The sequence below is a fragment of the Pocillopora damicornis genome, chromosome 4, assembly GCF_964200805.1.
Source record: "Pocillopora damicornis chromosome 4, jaPocDami1.2, whole genome shotgun sequence".
NCBI classification, from domain to species: Eukaryota; Metazoa; Cnidaria; class Anthozoa; order Scleractinia; family Pocilloporidae; genus Pocillopora; species Pocillopora damicornis.
In genome coordinates this window covers 523561-541171 of record NC_142673.1, presented here as the reverse complement: position 1 = coordinate 541171, position 17611 = coordinate 523561, and the positions used below count along the sequence as shown (strand labels likewise).

Below are 17611 nucleotides of genomic sequence, written 5' to 3'. Positions count from 1 at the left end.
AAAATTTCTCATCAAACATTGTATATCAGCAAATATCTATCTCTGTTACAGCAATTATTGCAAGAAACCGGCCTATCCTTTCATTAGGTTCTTCAATTTAAAAAATCTTGAGTGAAAGGGAAGACTTCCTATAAAATCTTCCAGGATGTGTCAAAAATGAGGGAAAATCACTAAGTTTAGTTGTTCTGTAACCGAGCGTTAGCTCTTCGCTCTGACAAAGGGCTAAAGCTATAAACAATTTACATGATGAACTAAGTTGATGGAACCATATTGTCTTGACGTTATTTACAATTTGGTATCCATTACATCTTGTTTAAACATCGGTTCATGGCTAAAATCGGTTTTTCCTTTCCTTTCATTCCTACTCTTAGCGAGGGTTGCGTTTATAGCTGGCTCTCCTCTGAAACAACAATGAGCCAATGTTCGTCGACGAAACTCGGGAATTCTTAATCCATAAAGTACTGGATTGACAATTGTTAATCATGTAATAAAATTTCATTCGTACGCGAAAAAAACAGACAATTATCGAGAAGTTTAATGTGACTAAAGGCAGCCATACAAATAACAGTACTATTGTCTTTGACAGTACTATTGTCTTTGTCAAGCTTGTTTTGCAAGTCTCTGTTTTGCTGATGTAAAGCGGCGACACTTCTACTTTCAAACTTTTTCCAAATACCAATGTGACATCCACGTGTCATCAAAATGAGAATCAAAGTATATGGCCCCCGAATTAGCGTGGTGTATTTGTATGAAAGAAGGAGGTTTGATCCAGTGCATATCGCAGAGATAAGAAGGGCGAGCATCCATGCTGTAAAAATAACAATACGGTATACTTGCGTTGATTATGTTCGATGCTTAAACGGCTAGTGTACGGCGTTAAATCTCTCACAGGGTATGAAGGCTGCGAGTAAAAAGTATCAACGATCATGTGGGAAATATGGAGAGGTATGTTGCTCTCAAAGCTTTTCGTTAATGTCCATAACTGGAGATTTAATCCAGCTTGGTAAGTGTACATATAGGTAAACCCACAGCCCCCAACAACAGGTCAGAAAATGCCATGTCAAAGGGCCACGAAACAAATGTTTCCTGCAAATATTGACGTTCTTCGCAAAAAGAATAATCACGTGTAGGTTTCCGGCGACAACTACAACTAATGTTAACATAAAAAACATCACAGAATGCTATGCCGTGTGCCTGTGAGGGAGCATCCTTTGATGAATTAAGATCTTCTCTGATACTCATATCAGCAGCAGATGCATTAACGGCTGTGAATATATGAAAGTCATATATTTGAACTGCGGATTAAGACGTGAATATGAAAGTTATCTTCGCAGTAATAAACACTACTTGAATAGCAGTGAAGATAAGGCCTAAAAAAATTCAGGCTGGTACGAAATTTGTACTGTATCGTTCAAATTTGCAGGATATATACCGCAAATTTATATATTTGCGGGATTTGAACTGTATTGTTCATATTTGCGGGAATATGCCAAGAAGAGGATACTCAGTTAGTGAGGAGGACAGTACCGTTCTGAATGGATGGTAGAAACCGATGATGAGTAGATACTGGCGGAGTAAAAGCAGATGTTGTTTCCCTATACTGATCACCGACCGATTAGGAATACATTAGCTGCATTGTGACTTTTTTTTTTCTCCTTCGCGGCACATCTGCTCAACCATATGTTGAGGACCGACTCTTCCCAAAACGTCTACAATGAATTTATTTTCCAACGTGTCTTAGCTGAAATGGCGAATGAATCAAGCGTCACTGAGTATGTTTGCACTGAAATAAAATCATCATTCCCGTTATCATAATCATAATGGTGGTAGTAACACCAGGTTCTCATTAAAATTTCCTGAGCTAAAGAAATTTTAGACCGTGTTTTGCGCAAGACCACATGTCTTCCCGGTTTCAAAGGATTCTTAGTGTCCTCAGTAAAAAAAAAAGGAAAAATAAAGAAAAGAAATTATTGGACATAATTATATAATATCTGGTTGTTCAGACGCTAGTTCCGTTCCTTTTGTTCCTGATGGTAGGAAGCGCTGTGTTCAAAGCTGGCTCTCTTCCGAGACGACAAGAAGTCAGAGCCCGTCGAAACTCGGCAACTCTCAATGCATAAACAACCGGATTGACAAGAGAGTTAGAGTAGTTGAAAAGATTTACCATGGGATAAAATTTCCAATCTACAGGTAAAAATCCTAAAATTATTAAGAAGTTTGTTATGACTAAAGGCAGCCAAGCCAGTAAAGTAAAGCCAGACACAAATAACAATGTCTTTGTTAAGCGCTTGTTTTGCAAGTCTCCGTTTTGCTGATGTGAAGCAGAGGCAATTCCACTTTTAAATTTTCTCCAGATACCAATATAACAGCCACATATGATAAAGATGAGAATAAAAATATATGGCCCCCAAATTATCCCGGTGTGTTTGTTTGAAAGAAGGAGGTTTGATCCAATCAATAACGCAGAAATAAGGAGAGCAAGGAGCCACAATACAAAAATAACATTGCAGTATGTTCGCGTTGACAATGTTTTATGCTTAAACGGCCGATATATGGCATGGAATCTCTCACAGGATATAAAGGCTGCAGAAATAAGTGAGGCTTGCGAGAGGAAAGTATCAACAGTCTGGAAGAGAATATGGAGCCACCTAAGGGTGCTAAAGCTTTCCGTTAGGGTCCACAGTCCGAAATTGAAGCCGACATAGCAACTGTATATAGGTAAGCTCACAGCTCCTAACAGCAGGTCAGCAGACGCTAAGTTGACAGCTAGAAAGAAATGCTTCTTGCGAATATTTCTTTTCATCGCAAAAAGAACAATCGTTAGCATGTTTCCTGCGACAGTTAAAACAGAAGTCAATATGAATGCACTGAAGAATACGATGCCTTCTGTCTTGGAGGTAGCATCCTTTGATGAACTTTGATCGTTTGTTTGGCTGACATTAGCTGCAGATGTATTGTTCATTTTGCCAGTTTATACTTAAACTCGATAAAAAGGAAAAGAACCGCAGTATATATTGCATAGGAAGTAATTAAGTTACAGCAATCGTCGTGTTTTCCTTCAATTTTCCTTTCGCCGAACAATTAGGGATGTGCTGTAAGCTGGACTTCAGCTGCAGTGAATGGTAGAGATCATTTAAATTCAAATTGAATTCTAATTGTCAAACTTTAATAACTGTGCTTCTTGATAGTCTCTAATAAACCTTTAGACAGCTGGTAGCCTCTTCATTCGAAAAGCCGCCAATGTATGCGTATTATTTAAGGTAACTGGTAGAGAAGGGAAGATACTCCTCATCTTGTTGCTATCTAAGTTCCCGATCCGTCTGGTCCACAGCTGAAAATCGAAGCCGCCGACATCTTAAATGAAAAAAGGTAATTCGTGGCCGACATCTTAAATGAAAAAAGATAAACTCGTGGCTCTCAACAACAGGTCAGCAATTAAATGGGTAGAAACAAATGTTTCTTGCAAAAACGTTTTTCTTCGTAAAAAAAAAAAGAATTATTATGTTCGTAATACTTTACTTAGAAACCACTGGTAATGGCGTGGAAATTAAACTCCTCTTAAATTTATCGCCGGTGCGTTGGTTATACTCTTTATCATATATATGTAAAACGTCCATGTTGAGTTTCTTTCCAGTGTCAAACATTGTTATTTATCAATTCCTCACCAAACATTGTGTATCATCAAATCTCACTCACGGTTACCTCGACCATAACTAGAAACCGGCGTATCCCTGCGTGATATGTCTTCGTATAAAATGTTTCAAGGAGCGTCAAAAATAAGGGAATATCACAATATTCTGGAACTTTGCTCATAACAGTGGCCGTTTGAATTAGCATAAACACACCATAAAAATTATTATTATATTTTGCGTTTTTCTGAGACTGCCAAAACCGATTCCACGGATCATTTTCTGTCTCCTCTTGAGTCAAACTCTGCAGTCACACGTTCAGCTGAAAAAGGTTCAGGCTGCTTCATCCCCAAGACAACAAATCTAACCGGTAACGATTGGCGAATCTGTTTTTAAAGACACAGTCCCTTGCCTGCTATTGATTGCCGATTTGTTAGCTTATTTTCCCTGCATCACACGAATTGGAAACACATCTGAATACCATGACTCATGAACCGTTCAGTTCATAGGCATAACCGCCAACGTCCCAAAAGTGCACCGATAAACTATACTAATTTATTGAGACGTATAACAATATACATATGAAAAGGTGTTAAGAAGCTTCCAGATGACAATCATAAAACTTTATAGCGGTTAGTTTGGAACATTATTTTTATTTACACTTTACTACAATAAACCCAACCGTTTTTATCATCAAATTAAATGTTAATCGAGATAAATAGAAACATGAAACCATACGCATGTATAGAATATTTTTACTTCGATTTCTAACAACTGAAATCGAGGATGATCCAAGGCAATCGTCACTAAGAAAGTGAATTATTTTTGGAGGGCTATTGGAGACATTGGATTGTTCTATTGGAAATGGATTCATCACCATCATCATTATCATCATCATTCAAAGTATTACTAGGCTTTCGACAAAAATTCCCGACAAGATAAATTTACTTGTGTTTCGCGTAAGACTTCAATGTATTTTCAACTGTATTGCAAAAAAAAAAAAAGAAAAAAAAAAGAGAAAAATTTCAAAGATAAAAAAAAAACATCAGCGCTAAACATAACTGACGTGATTTACAATGCGGTATCCATCTCATTTTGATGTTTAAGCGCCAGTTCATGGCTGATATCAGTAGTTCCTGTCCTCTCATTCGTAATTTTCTCAAGCGTCGTTTTTAGAGCTGGCTGTTTACCAAAACAACATGAATGAAGAGCTTGTCGAAACTCGGGAATTCTTAATGCATAAACAACTGGATTGATAAAAGAGTTGAAGTAGTTGAAAAGGTTTACCATGTGATAAAGTTTCCAATGAACAGGTATCGACCAAACAAAGATCAGAAAGTTCAATATCATTACAGGCAGCCAAGCCAGCAAAGTAAGGCCAGATACAAATAGCAACGTCTTTGTTAAGCGCTTGTTTTGCAAGTCTCTGTTTTGCTGATGTGAAGCGGAGACACTTCCATTTTGAAACTTTCTCCAAATAGCAAAGTTACATCCACACATGATTAAAATGAGAATCAAAACATATGGCGCCAAAAAAGTCGTAGCCGGTGAGAAAGTAAATACGAAGGTTAAGACTGTCCAGATCGCAGAAGCAAGGAGAGCGAGTATCCACACAACAAAAATGATAATGCCGTACGCTCGCTTTGATAAAGTTCGGTGCTTAAACGGCCAATATACGGCGTAAAATCTCTCGCAGGATATGAAGGCGGCAGAGATAAGTGACGCTTGCGCGAAGGCTGTATCAACTATCATGAAGAAAATGTCGAGAGGCTTCTTGCTCATAAAACTTTCCGTTATGGTCCACAGGTGGAAAGTAAAGCCGACATGGTAAATATATAGAGGTAAAGCTACAGCTCCTAACATCAGGTCAGCAAATGCCATGTTGACAGGTAGAAACACATGTTTCTTACGATTACTTTTGCTCTTCGTAAAAATAATAATCGTGAGTAAGTTTCCCGCGACAGTTAAAACAAATGTCAATATAAATGCAGTACACCATGCAATGCCTTCTGCCTTGGAGGGAGCATTTTCGGATAATCTATGGTCGTTTGTTCGGCTGACATTAGCAGCAGATGTGTTGTTCATTTTAAGACTTTATGTTAAAGCTCGGTGATATTGAGATAGCAAGGAGAGTACACCAGTATTAAATGAATAGAAACAAATTTGCAGCAAGTGTTGATTCAATGTGACTGCTTATCAATAACAAAGACCGCTTGAATTTACCTTGGCTCGAACTGTCAAATAGTAGCACTGATCTGCCTCTATTGACATTCTCAAATCATTCTACGAGCAGCTGATTACCTTTTCATTTGAGAAGCTGCCAATAGATTCTTAGTATTTATCATAACCGGTATAGAAAGGAAATTACTCTTATCAAATCATATTTTGTTTAGACGTGGTCGAACAGTTTAATCGAATCCTCATAAAACGATTCTTTCCCTAAATGCCGCCGACGGAGCAATAATTTTAGAAAAAATAGTAGTGTTCAAAGGTAAAAAAAAGTAAATCTATTTGAATAGAGTGTAATGGAAGCAAGGGAAGGCAATAAGGGTATTTTGAGGTAATCCCAAAAAAAAAAAAAAACCAATAACAATAGAAATAAAAAAAATTAATTAAATGATAATTTCAAATGCATAACAAAATAAGAGTAATCTAAAAGGAAGGAGGTAACTCCAAGTGTTTTAACTAAGTCTTCAGAGTCAGATTCTCCCATTCTATATACATGGCCAGTTTTATCTTAATTTGAAACATCGAGGCGGTTGAATCTGAAATCGTGAAAGATTTTGAAAAGTATTAGCATAAGCTATGACAAGCATTGTAAAAATATGGCGAGTGGTCTCATTAACGTAGCAGGCATTATTGCAAGCACAGGCGAATTTGTTAATTAAACGGCCTGAAAGAAGACCCTGCGGAAAGTTTGCGGCACTGAATCTTTACGCTTAACATATTCTAATTTAAAAGCTGAAAAAAAAACACAACATTCAAACCAGCTTTGCAATAGCGGTTGAACAATTGTCATAATTAGTTTTTTTAATAGCAGGTTACGCAGGTAAGCTTTATTTCAAATAGGACCCGTTTTAACTTCTATATCGCATACACTCATGGTTAAAGCTATTTCTTGAACTCAGGCTATCTTTGATTATTTTTATAAAAGTATTTCTCGAAAGGGAGAAGATGGGAAACGAAACGTTAGCCGTGTGATTAGGCCTTTGGACCTCCCAAGTTTAGGCCAGTCCACTCTCCCGACCCACAGGAAGTCTTTATTGTCTGAACAGTTCACGCATCTGTCATTCCCAGTTCAATTTGGATTGCTTTTTTTCTGTCGTTGAGTAACCAACTGTTCAAATTTTGCATGTTTGGTGGGAAATTAGGAATCCTCATACGTTACTTGAATGGATCTTCGTTGTTCAGAATCGCCATTTTCTGTCGCTCCCTCCTTTCCGAACTTAGAAAGCCTTCTCAAGGGAGATTTCATACGTTTATTGCAAGTGTGTCCTTGGCATGCCGAGATTTACATTCTGACTCAAATGAGATTCCTCTCTATTTTTGGAAAAGCATGGACTATGTGATCTAAAAAGACCTTACAATTACTCTTTCAAAGGAAAATACCAAACTTGAAGAATTCGTTAGTTTAAGGTAGCAATGTTCCAGGTACAGCTTTTTATCAGTTCTGCGTGAACGCATATAAGTTTTAGATGACCATGACCACTTTTGTCAGCCATATGCATCACAGCGGCATTCTCGTTATTTCACTGCCTCATTGTTATTTCTTGTCACTTGTTTTCTGAAAGAGCACATAAACAGCCTTAGACGAAACTCAGGAATTCGAAATGCATATACAACTGGATTGACAAAAGAATTTGAATAATTCAAAATGTTTACTGCGTGATAGGCCTTTCTTGTCACTGGGACATGACCCACAACGATTAAAAAATTGGTAATGATTAAAGGCAACCACGACATCAAAGCAAACGCTGATACAAATAGCAGTGTCTTTGTTAATCTTTTGTTTAGGGAGTGCCTGTGTTGATTCCGCGAAGCAACACCTCCACGCTGGAACTTTCGCCAAATGCTGAAATTGCAGCCACATACAATTAAGGTAAGCATCAATATGTATGGCGTCCAAATATAAAACGCGTGTTTGTACGAGATCAGTTTACTTAATCCAGTCCATTGTACCGCAGATATGATAGCAGCGAGGATCCACACCATAAAAATGGTAACTCGGTAGGCTATGGACGAAAGAGCTCTATGTTTTAAGGGTCTATATATGGCGTAAAATCTCTCACAGGATATAATAACGGCGGAAATAAGTGAAGCCTGAGAGAAAACTGTATCCACGATTATATGTAAATTAGAGAAAGACTCATTTTTCCACAATTCTCCTGCATGTTCCGACCAAAGATGAAAATTGCCTCCTACTAAATAAGTATATACAGGTAAAGTCACACCTCCTAACATCAAGTCCGCAAAAGCCATATTGATGACAAGAAAGAAAGTCTTCTTGTGCAGTCTTTTGTTGAACGCAAAGAGGACGATAGTCATTAAGTTTCCAAGCACGATGAGGATACAAACAGATACCAAGGCAACACACAAGGCAATACCTACCATCCTAGAGCTATCAATCGCTGAAGAACCACAAGTAGTCCTCAAAAGGTCCGTGTCAGCTGCCAATGTGTTGTTCATTTTTGCAAGTTTTTTTTCCTTTTTCTTTACCTAACAATAAACTGTTGTTTTCATTTCATACAGAGCGTTACGAATACATTGAACCAACACCTGTCGCCGCAGCAATGTTTAACAGGTTATAACAAGGATTAAGTCAAAAAAGGGTTAATATTTCTCAGCTTTACTAGCCAATAGGCGTTGCACAATATCCAACACTTTTAATTAATGTTAATATACTAAACCCCTGTTAAATTCTGAGATCGCGGTGCCGACTAAGCCTACAAAGCGATCAAAAGCGGAACGTTTTATGCCGGCTTCGAGTGCTTAAGGACTATTGATAGGGAAATAAGGACACCAAGTCTTAATTAGTCACAATTCTAAGTACTCGTGTGTAATTTTGGATAATTACATGTAACACAGCATAATTTAAGTAACTCTAGATCTATAGGCCTCATTGCAGCCAGATAATCACATGAACTCGCTTCATTTATCGGTACGAATTTTTTGTAATCATTGTCAGTAAAGAAATCAACAACTAAAGCAACAGTGATATTTAAATAAATCCTTGAAAATCATCTTTCGGTTGGTAGTATTTTCGTTAACCTTCTTTTTTTTTTTTTTTTTCAATTCAGCCCTCCTCTTCCGACTTTATAAAGCAGGTGTTATTGAAATAACCAAAGAAAATGCCGCTGATCAACTTAAGATGCCGGGACATCAGTTATAACTGCGTATCGATTACTTCTTGTTCAAACGCCAATTCGTGAATAAAGGTAGCTGCCGAGTGCAAATCCGCACTTCTCATTAAATCGTTTGCGTGCTGCCTGTAATTTCTTTCCCTGCAGATACAAAAGCGAGCCATCGCGTGTCGAAACTCTGCAATTCTTAGTACGTAGACCACTGGATTGACAAAAGAGTTGAAGTAGTTGAAAAGGTTTACCACGAGGTAGAATTTCTGCTGCACAGGAAATAACCAGACGTACCTCAAGAAGTTTAATATAACTAAAGGCAACCAAGCCAGCAAAGTAAGACCAGATACAAATAACAATGTCTTTGTTAAGCGCTTGTTTTGTAAGTCTCTGTTTTGCCGATGTGAAACGGCGACACATCCCCTTTGAAACTTTTTCCAAATACAAATGTTACAGCCACAAGTAGTTAACGTGAGAACCAGTGTATATGGCCCCCAAATTAACATCGTGTGTTTGGACGAAAATAGAATATTTGATCCTGTCCATACTGCAGAGATAAGGAGAGCGAGCATCCATGCTGTAAAAATAACAATATGGTATACTCGCGCCGATAATGTCCGATACTTAAACGGCCAGTATATTGCGTAAAATCTCTCACACGATATGAAGGCTGCGGAAATAAGCGAGGCTTGTGAGAAGACTGTATCAACGATCATGAAGGAAACAGTTAACGGCCTGTTGCTCCACAGTCCCCAAGTCCCGTCCGTCCACAACCGGAAATAGATGCCCACATCGTAAATGAAAATAGGCAAACTCACAGCTCCTACAAGCAGATCAGCATATGCCATATTGATGACCAAAAAAAGACTTTTCTTGCGAATGTTCTTGTTCATAACAAAGAGAACAATTGTAAGAATGTTTCCTGAGACTACTAAGACAAAGGTGACTATAAAGGCAGTGCTCCAGGCGATTCCCTCTGCCCTGAAGTGACCATTCATTGATAAATTTGGTTGGTTACTTTTCATATGAAAATTACCAAGGGAAATATTGTTCATCCTGAAATTTTATGTAAAGATAATCGTATGATACTGAGAGAGCAAAGAGAGCAACGCTGTAGTGGATGGATCGGGATGGATACATGGAGGACCAGTGATGCACAATTTACTGATTACAGCGAATGTTTTTTTGATTTCCCGCAAGTTGATCAATTTAGCATGACCCCTCACTGAGATAGCTTTTAAATTAAAGCTGAGAGCTTATTTTTATGTCAAGAGTTTTTAGCAACTTTATTTTTGCAGCTACTTTTTTATAATTTTTTTCAAGCCGCCTGTTTGTAAATTGAAGATAAATTTGTTAACACTCGAAGCGACGCTAGTAGAACAAATGGTAGAATCGATGTGGGTTTAAAATTATTTCTGAAAAAAGGTGAATAAAAGCTTTAGCCATGCATGAAATGTAAGAAATTCTTTATAAAACTGGATGTAACGAAAAATAATACAAAAGAATAACGATGAACTGAAAACCGAGGATTTGATAAGACTCGTTTAACTAAAATCTCTGTCATTAAAAGTAAACTTTTTGCAATTAAAGTCTACCACGGCGTTTACTGTCGCAAATTGGATGAAAGTAATTATGTTTTTAAAATTAACAATTTTCCATGTTGCAAATAATCACATTTTTTGGCGACAAGATCTTTCTCGATGAATTTTACTCTCATTAGTAGTTAACAGAAACTGATGCTCGTTCATCACATTACTACGCATGCGACAATTCTGACTCAACCAGTTTCTAGTCTTTTGACCCAACTAAATCTTCCACAGATCTGCGCTACTTTTAGCTTACGTGACTGGAGGGTTTGTGTGAATTTAAAAAGCGATGGGTGCAAACCCGTTTGACGCCTCTGGTCAGCACTCCTAATGAAGAGGCTTCTTAGCACAAAAACGTATGTTAGCGCTTTTTCAGATTTTCCTGTTTGTTTTCACCAGCCAGTCATTTTATTAACAAATATTTTGGATTTGACAAGACCCTCCGCCAAGCGTTCCGCTGGACAAGGAAAACGAAGACTCTAGAAACAAGATATTGCCGGATCGTGCTTTTCGGTCAATGACTCTGCGTACTGACATAAAACACAATCTTTCATCGAAGTCTAGTCATAAACATTGAAAACTATATTTAACTGCAAATTGAACGTCAGACAAGATCGATATCAACCGGTTTCAGTGCTGTACGTCGATTTGAGGTTTCGTAACAATCGTATTCTCTTTGCGAAATTCATCACTTATTCATAAGGCATTAGACCATCCAAGTGTCTCTTAATTTCTCGCGAGTTTTAGAAAATACAGGAAGATACATTTCAAAATTTCGCCACACTCAGCGTCAACTCAAGAATGTGATGATTTTTTTTCTATTTAAAGAAGGATTTAAGCGTCTTACGCTCAGACTGCGAACAATACAATAAAACACCTCGTAAAATTTAATTAGTTTAATCTCAAGAGATCTGTTGTACTCTGCCAAAATCAAATAGACATTGTATTTTTTAATGACTTTATCCAAAAAAAACCTCATTGTGGTTTTTGCTGTCGGACATTTTTGGTTGCAGATAAGAGAGTTCCCTTCTTAAATTGCAATTGTGTCAAACCAATCCTTGATATGACTTCTACGTTTGCTAATCGCATTTTACTTAATAATTTCGCCGGAAACATCATAATTAAGCCAACCGCACTCTGAGCAGCCATAGGAAAAAAGCCAGCTGAAAACATTCGAGCGATTCAAACTGAAAAACCTGCTAAAAACGCCCAAATACGGCCATGTTGCTCTAGATTTGCCATCAGCCCGTAGACCAGCGGTATATCCAGAAATAGTTTTGCAGCATTTCGTTTAGTAGAAACCTGCATAAAATGGTGAACAATACATCGTGCTCAGCACTCAACACTAGTTCAAAGATATCTCCTTCCAAGGCAGAGGGCATTGCACTGTGCAGTGCTTTCATTCTGACATCCGTTTTCAGTGTTGCAGGAAACTCTCTCACCCTTTTTCTCTTTGCAGTCAACAAGAAACTTCGTAAAAAGAGTTTATTCCTAGTCATGAACATGGCGTTTGCTGACTTTATGGTAGGAATATTGTGTTTACCCATTTACATTTATTTTGTTGGGGATTATTTCCAGCTTTGGACGAATCAATGGGAGGAAATCCATTCATCTGGGTACTACACGTTTATTGACAACACGTTTACCCAGGCTTCCATAATTTCTGCAGCTTTCATATCTTGTGAAAGATTTTACGCAGTGTACTGGCCTCTTAAGCACCGAACATTAATGCGGGCACATCGTATTGCTGTAATCCTTGCTTGGATCTTAGCTTTTGTTATTTCTGGGCTCTTGAGTGGACTTTGGCTCTCAGTTTCAACTCCCAAATATTCAATATTTCTTTGGGCGCCGTATATCTTGATTTTAACTTTTGTCATCTGCTCCGGTAACCTATGCATCTGGAGGAAACTTCGACGGGGAATTCTCGCTTCGCAGCGGAACAAATCAGCGCCCAACAAACGCTTGACAAAGACTTTACTTTTTGTATCAATTATTTCTTTATTTTCGTGGCTACCTTTAGTTTTTACGAACATTTGGATGATGTTAACTAGCTTCACTTCGATATCATTAGAAATATATTTCATGGTAAATGTTATCAATTATTCCAACGCATTTATCAATCCAGTTGTATATGTATTGAGGATTCCTGAGTTCAGACAAGCGCTAGGTATGTGCTCTTTAAGGAGGGGAAGAGCTAAGATGGAACGTAAAGACAGAGGAAATAACATGACAGGAGTTTTGACGCCATCGTCGGAACTGAAAACGTTTAGAAAAGATTCAAGGAACCAACAGGGCGTGCAATTCACTACAAGGGAAGACATTGCAGAGGACGTTTTGGATACCGAGCTGTGATCGTGGCTTGAAAACTCGAAGTTGCTAATTATTCTTCCTTTTTCAAATGTCATAAACAAAAACTTTGGTCACTTGATTTTAGCCTTAAAGACGCCAAAACTGCTGACGAACAATATGCTGCAATCTTTAATCTCAATTGCCTGCAGCGTTATGACGGATTTCGATGATCTGGATGGAAAAATATATGTACAACGGATGTTTGCAAAACAAAAACAATCTTAAAAACTATGGCTGGCGAAAGCTTTTACTTTCTTTCAAAAAATCTTCAATCTGATAATGGTCAGGTTCCACTTTTAGTTTCAGATATAACCTCGAGTAATAAGTAAAATTAGCTTCACGTTCCCTATAGGACGGAATTTCAATGAGTATATTGCTTCTTGAGGGGAACTGAGGGACCGACAAAGATTGATAAATTGTGCAATATTCGCCGTTCGTTTAAGATATTAAAATTGTTTTACCACAAATTTACCAGCCGATCTGTTGCGACAAATCGTTTCTGGCTACGAATTTCAGGATGCTGATAGCATTTAAAAAACTCTCCTAAAAGGCATCGTAAATAATTTTTTCGAATTTTAAATTGAAGTGTTTATTCAAGGGAGAAAGAGACTTTAACTTATTTTACTAAAATATTGATGAGGTAATGATGAATAAAGATGAAAAAAAACAGATTTTAATGACTGCTAAAAGTGCCGATAGCCCAATGTGTCGGCGGTTTAATTTGCAAACCATAGAATTTATGTCGGCTATGAATAAATATAGCCTGAGGCTTTGACTTCCATGCAATCATTGGAGATATTTATGCAAATGAGATCCAAAACTGAAAACCCATTTCGACTTTCATGTGCTCGACAGTGATAAAATTCCTGGATCGCATTTATTCGATACTTCATTAGCTTCCTGCTTGTCTGGTTCCCAGGCCTTTACATTTAGCGTGGTCTTTCGTGTTGTTTAGCCCGCGGTTACGTCCCGCCCGAGATGGATTGACCGCGAAGGCCTAAGATGAAAAGCCGTACGTAGGTAAAATTTCTATCAAATGGACACATGCTTCAAATTTCCCCAAGGCGAAAACGTCAACTTGTTTAAATCAAATGAATTCGGATTGGTTGGAAGTTATAATAATTCGATAGAGTGCGTACAACAAGCCTTAGGCCACCAGCTGTTTCTTGCCACTGAAACCGGGATAAGCAAGCCCTGAAATCTAAAGTCGAGTGTCAAAATCCGCACCAACCGCAAGGCTTTTTCTCAACAGCGCCCCTATAACAGGATTAGAAAACCTTCTCAAACAATTACATGTTGGCCAAAACCAACTACAACTCGTTCACTCGTGCTTTCCCGCGCTCGTGCACTTTATTACGAATTTCAATTCTCAATGATTGGTTTCCCGTGGTATATTTCTTTCCTCTTATTGTTTATGAGTATTTTAGTGGAAGTTTTACTGCTCGAAAAGGGAAATCATTTTACTAAGAAACTCAGCCTGCCCTACACTCAAGCCTTCAAGACCGATGTCATTTTTACTTTAACTAAACGCCCCCCAGAAAAAAACGTCTCACAAGGCTTCAGTTCATCATATTTATTACGAAAAGAGACCGTGGTATTTTCTTTAATGTAGTTGCATCACGTTGAGGAACATAAATTGTTACATTTAATGAGTCAAGACTTAATTTTTTGTTTTTTAGAGGCAATCAAGTATCCAAATGCAATATTCTTCTTTATATCCCTTTCTGGATGAATAAAAAAAAGGGATGTTGGATTTCCCTATAGGAAGATTATTTGGGGCTACTACCGTCAAATTCTACAGAACTACAGCATGATTCAGTGTGCAGCACCAATAATGAATGTATCCACCATTGTAGCAAGCCATATTGTCGTCTGCACTTTGTACAATGTCAAATAAAGTCTTCACCAGGGTCTATATTCCTTGTTAACTCTCATGTATCTCCTTTCTTGGTTACCCTACTTGTGTCTAGTGTCTTATCAGTGTCACTTATGTCTGGTTTCTCTGTTCTACTGCTTAAATTCAGACTCTTACTTATTGTGCCTGTATCCTTGTTCCCTTTAACTTCAAAGTCAATGGTGTCTTTTGCCCCCGTCAAATCAGGCAAGTCCACTGTGCCTCCTGCATTACTTTCTTTGAATTCTTGAGCACCTAATGCTCTTCCAAACAACCCACTCTGACTATAAGGTGTTTCAGTGACTGTCCTCTCTGTATCAACTGTTTTATCTTTTAATCCAGGACAATTTTCCTGACTACTCTTTGCCTCTGCATTTATAGATGCCACAGGCAGAATTGAGTTTCTAACTGATTTATCATCAGTACATTGGTCTTTAATGCTTTCCTCTCCCAGAAGTTTATAGGACATTGATTGACTTGTGCCACCTTGACATGTGCCTTCTTCAGCACTTTGGTGAATATTTTTTTCTCCAGATGCCTGTTCTTGGTTTGAAGGCTGATTGTCTGATTTAAACTCCTGGCTTTCTGTCAATGTGTGAACTGAAGAAGCATCTTCATTCTCAATACTAGCACCAAGTTCTTCCTCCAGTTTTTGTATACCAGCTGAGACAGCTGACAAATGGAGGAAATAAAACAACCCTTGATTAATGGTAATGAGAAATTACGAAGCATGGCAGTCATAGCATACAGAGACTCCAATTTCCAAATGATAAAACCCTAGTGTTTTCCTTTAAAACCACAACAGTGTTCTGGTCTTCTGGTTGAGCAGTTAGCAGTTGAGCACCCAAAAGAGTGATTGTCACTAAATTTCTCCTAACAGTTTCGCCTCTAATTTCATAAAAAAGGTTGTGGTTATTCATCATGGTGAATAAAATAAAAGCTAAGCTTTTTCGTTTGTCTCACGATGTATTCACATGTGATGTAGATCACGACGTTTCAATTGCATACTGCTAGTCTTCCTAAGGTGACGAAGTTGACTGGTCATGCATGATCTTATAAAGCATGATGCTCTGCTGTGATTAGTTGGTTTTTTTCAACAATCAGAGCTGTTGAAAAACAACTAATCACAGCAGAGCTTCATGCTTTATAAGATCACGCATGACCAGTCAACCTCACCGCCTTAAGAAGACTAGCAGTGTGCAGTTGAAATGTCACAATCTACATCACACGTGACTACATAGTGAGACAAACGAAAAAAACTTAGCTTTTATAGTTTCACCTCTGAATCAAACATAAAGTGCTTTGAATAAGGAAATGAACACTAACTTAAGAGGTTCTTGATTGTTTGACAAATTCTCTTTGTTAATACTATGTGATAAGAGAATATGCTTCTGATATAAGGGTGCAAAGAGTAAAGGCAAATATTCATGTCATCATATGTTACAAGCGTAGACTTTGGGTAATGAGCTGGGAGAAGCTTCAGTACTTACCTTCAAAAGCAGATCCATACTGCTTTGTCAGTTTAGTCTTTAATGTTCTAATAGAAAAAAAAAACAATCACACAGGCAATCAATAATTTATCTTTGACTGTGTTATCAGAAACTCATTTCAGGATATGACTCATTTCTCAAGAGCACAGAATTACATCAAGTGTAGTGTAATAACAACATAAAAATACCAAACTGTTACATAAAGGACAATGAAAAGGGATTTTGCAAAGTTAAACATGACATTAATAACATGAAATCAATTTGTTCAAATCAAAGGCTCTACATTTTTCACCTTATTCTTCTAAAGATTGAATCCAAATCTTTTTTCATGTCTAATAACATCTTAGTATGACCCTTCAGTTGATTGTTTAAGTTCAGGAATCTGGCTGCAGACAAATCATTGAATTTTCCAAATTTGGCATTTGTCTTCTCAAAGTTTGCTAGCCTGTCAAACAGTAATAGGAATATCAGAGATTACAGCAATAGTGTTTAAATTTGGCATTCATCTTCTCAAAGTCTGAGAACCTATCAAACAGTGATAGGAATATCTAAGATTACAACAATGGTGTTAATTTTCAACAAGTGAAGGAAGGCAAGGAAGAAAAAGCCAGGCTCTTATTTTTCCATTACTACATGTTTATGCCACTGTATAGAAAATATCAAATTGCTGGCCAAAATGCGGCAGAATTTTGTACATCAAATATTTTCTGTGTTAATGTACAACGAACACCCAACTGACAATAGCTGTCCAACAGCTGTAAAGAAATCGCACACGTTTACTTAAACAATAATAGCAACAACATCGGCCAGAATTTTATAAAATTTGAAGGATCGTGGAATTTTCAAAACAATAATACAAAATACGGTAAAATTTTCGCACAGCCTCATCCTACATTATGCATTCAGTTCTTGGATAGAGAAAACAATGACAAAAACAGTACATTGCCATTGGGAAAACAGATTTGTTTTACATTAGTATGGGGCTGTGCGGAAATTTTACCCAAAATACTAACGTTTTCCTCTGTTGCTTAAGAATTGCTTCGACGTCCCCCTTCTTTATCATCCCTTCCATTCTGTGGTAGAAGCTGTCAGATGCCATGAACTGATCGGTTCTTCTCTCTGATTCGCGTTCCACATGTGATGCCGTGGATGGCGATACTTTCCCATCGTTACCACCTTCTCTTTTTCCTGAGTGTCTGGCAGTATCACCAATTCTTGAAGTAGAGCTGTGCGCCATCGCAGTGGAAGATAAACCCCTAAAACCGTGCACGAACTTGCTCGAACAGGTTATCCGCCAGCAAAAATTTTTTTT

The 17611-nt window shown here is 37.7% G+C and overlaps 5 protein-coding genes across 5 annotated transcripts; 1 reads left to right on the top strand and 4 right to left on the bottom strand.

Annotated features, from left to right (window-relative positions):
* Window positions 1–4262: 4262 nt before the first annotated feature.
* LOC113672633 (beta-2 adrenergic receptor-like) lies at window positions 4263–5761 on the bottom strand. Its single transcript, XM_027188941.2, has one exon. It carries the CDS (start codon window positions 5712–5714, stop codon window positions 4701–4703), a length of 1014 nt encoding a protein of 337 aa, XP_027044742.2. The 5' UTR covers window positions 5715–5761; the 3' UTR covers window positions 4263–4700.
* A 1612-nt stretch (window positions 5762–7373) lies between these two features.
* On the bottom strand, window positions 7374–8418 carry LOC113672634 (trace amine-associated receptor 1-like). Its single transcript, XM_027188942.2, has one exon. The coding sequence runs from the start codon at window positions 8313–8315 to the stop codon at window positions 7374–7376; it is 942 nt and encodes a 313-aa protein (XP_027044743.2). The 5' UTR covers window positions 8316–8418.
* Window positions 8419–8628: 210 nt separating this feature from the next.
* LOC113672635 (adenosine receptor A3-like) lies at window positions 8629–10035 on the bottom strand. The gene has a single exon (XM_027188943.2). The coding sequence runs from the start codon at window positions 10033–10035 to the stop codon at window positions 9013–9015; it is 1023 nt and encodes a 340-aa protein (XP_027044744.2). The 3' UTR covers window positions 8629–9012.
* Window positions 10036–11536: 1501 nt separating this feature from the next.
* Window positions 11537–13586, top strand: LOC113672708 (adenosine receptor A3-like). The gene has a single exon (XM_027189039.2). It carries the CDS (start codon window positions 11878–11880, stop codon window positions 12916–12918), a length of 1041 nt encoding a protein of 346 aa, XP_027044840.2. The 5' UTR covers window positions 11537–11877; the 3' UTR covers window positions 12919–13586.
* Window positions 13587–14473: 887 nt separating this feature from the next.
* Window positions 14474–17590, bottom strand: LOC113672764 (uncharacterized). The gene is made up of 4 exons (XM_027189103.2): window positions 17313–17590; window positions 16592–16744; window positions 16300–16346; window positions 14474–15481 (listed from the first exon to the last, which is right to left on the bottom strand). Exons 1-4 carry the CDS (start codon window positions 17534–17536, stop codon window positions 14847–14849), a joined length of 1059 nt encoding a protein of 352 aa, XP_027044904.2. The 5' UTR covers window positions 17537–17590; the 3' UTR covers window positions 14474–14846.
* Between the last annotated feature and the right edge of the window lie 21 nt (window positions 17591–17611).

Bases quoted from the DNA above. Each gene is read 5' to 3' on its own strand.
- LOC113672764 (XM_027189103.2), bottom strand. From the start codon at position 17,536: ATGGCGCACAGCTCTACTTCAAGAATTGGTGATACTGCCAGACACTCA. The intron at 16,745-17,312 runs GTTAGTATTTTG...ACTGTTTGACAG, and splicing joins CTTAAGCAACAGAGGAAAAC to GCTAGCAAACTTTGAGAAGA. The intron at 16,347-16,591 runs GTGAAAAATGTA...TTTTTCTATTAG, and splicing joins TCAATCTTTAGAAGAATAAG to AACATTAAAGACTAAACTGA.
- LOC113672634 (XM_027188942.2), bottom strand. From the start codon at position 8,315: ATGAACAACACATTGGCAGCTGACACGGACCTTTTGAGGACTACTTGT.
- LOC113672635 (XM_027188943.2), bottom strand. From the start codon at position 10,035: ATGAACAATATTTCCCTTGGTAATTTTCATATGAAAAGTAACCAACCA.
- LOC113672708 (XM_027189039.2), top strand. From the start codon at position 11,878: ATGGTGAACAATACATCGTGCTCAGCACTCAACACTAGTTCAAAGATA.
- LOC113672633 (XM_027188941.2), bottom strand. From the start codon at position 5,714: ATGAACAACACATCTGCTGCTAATGTCAGCCGAACAAACGACCATAGA.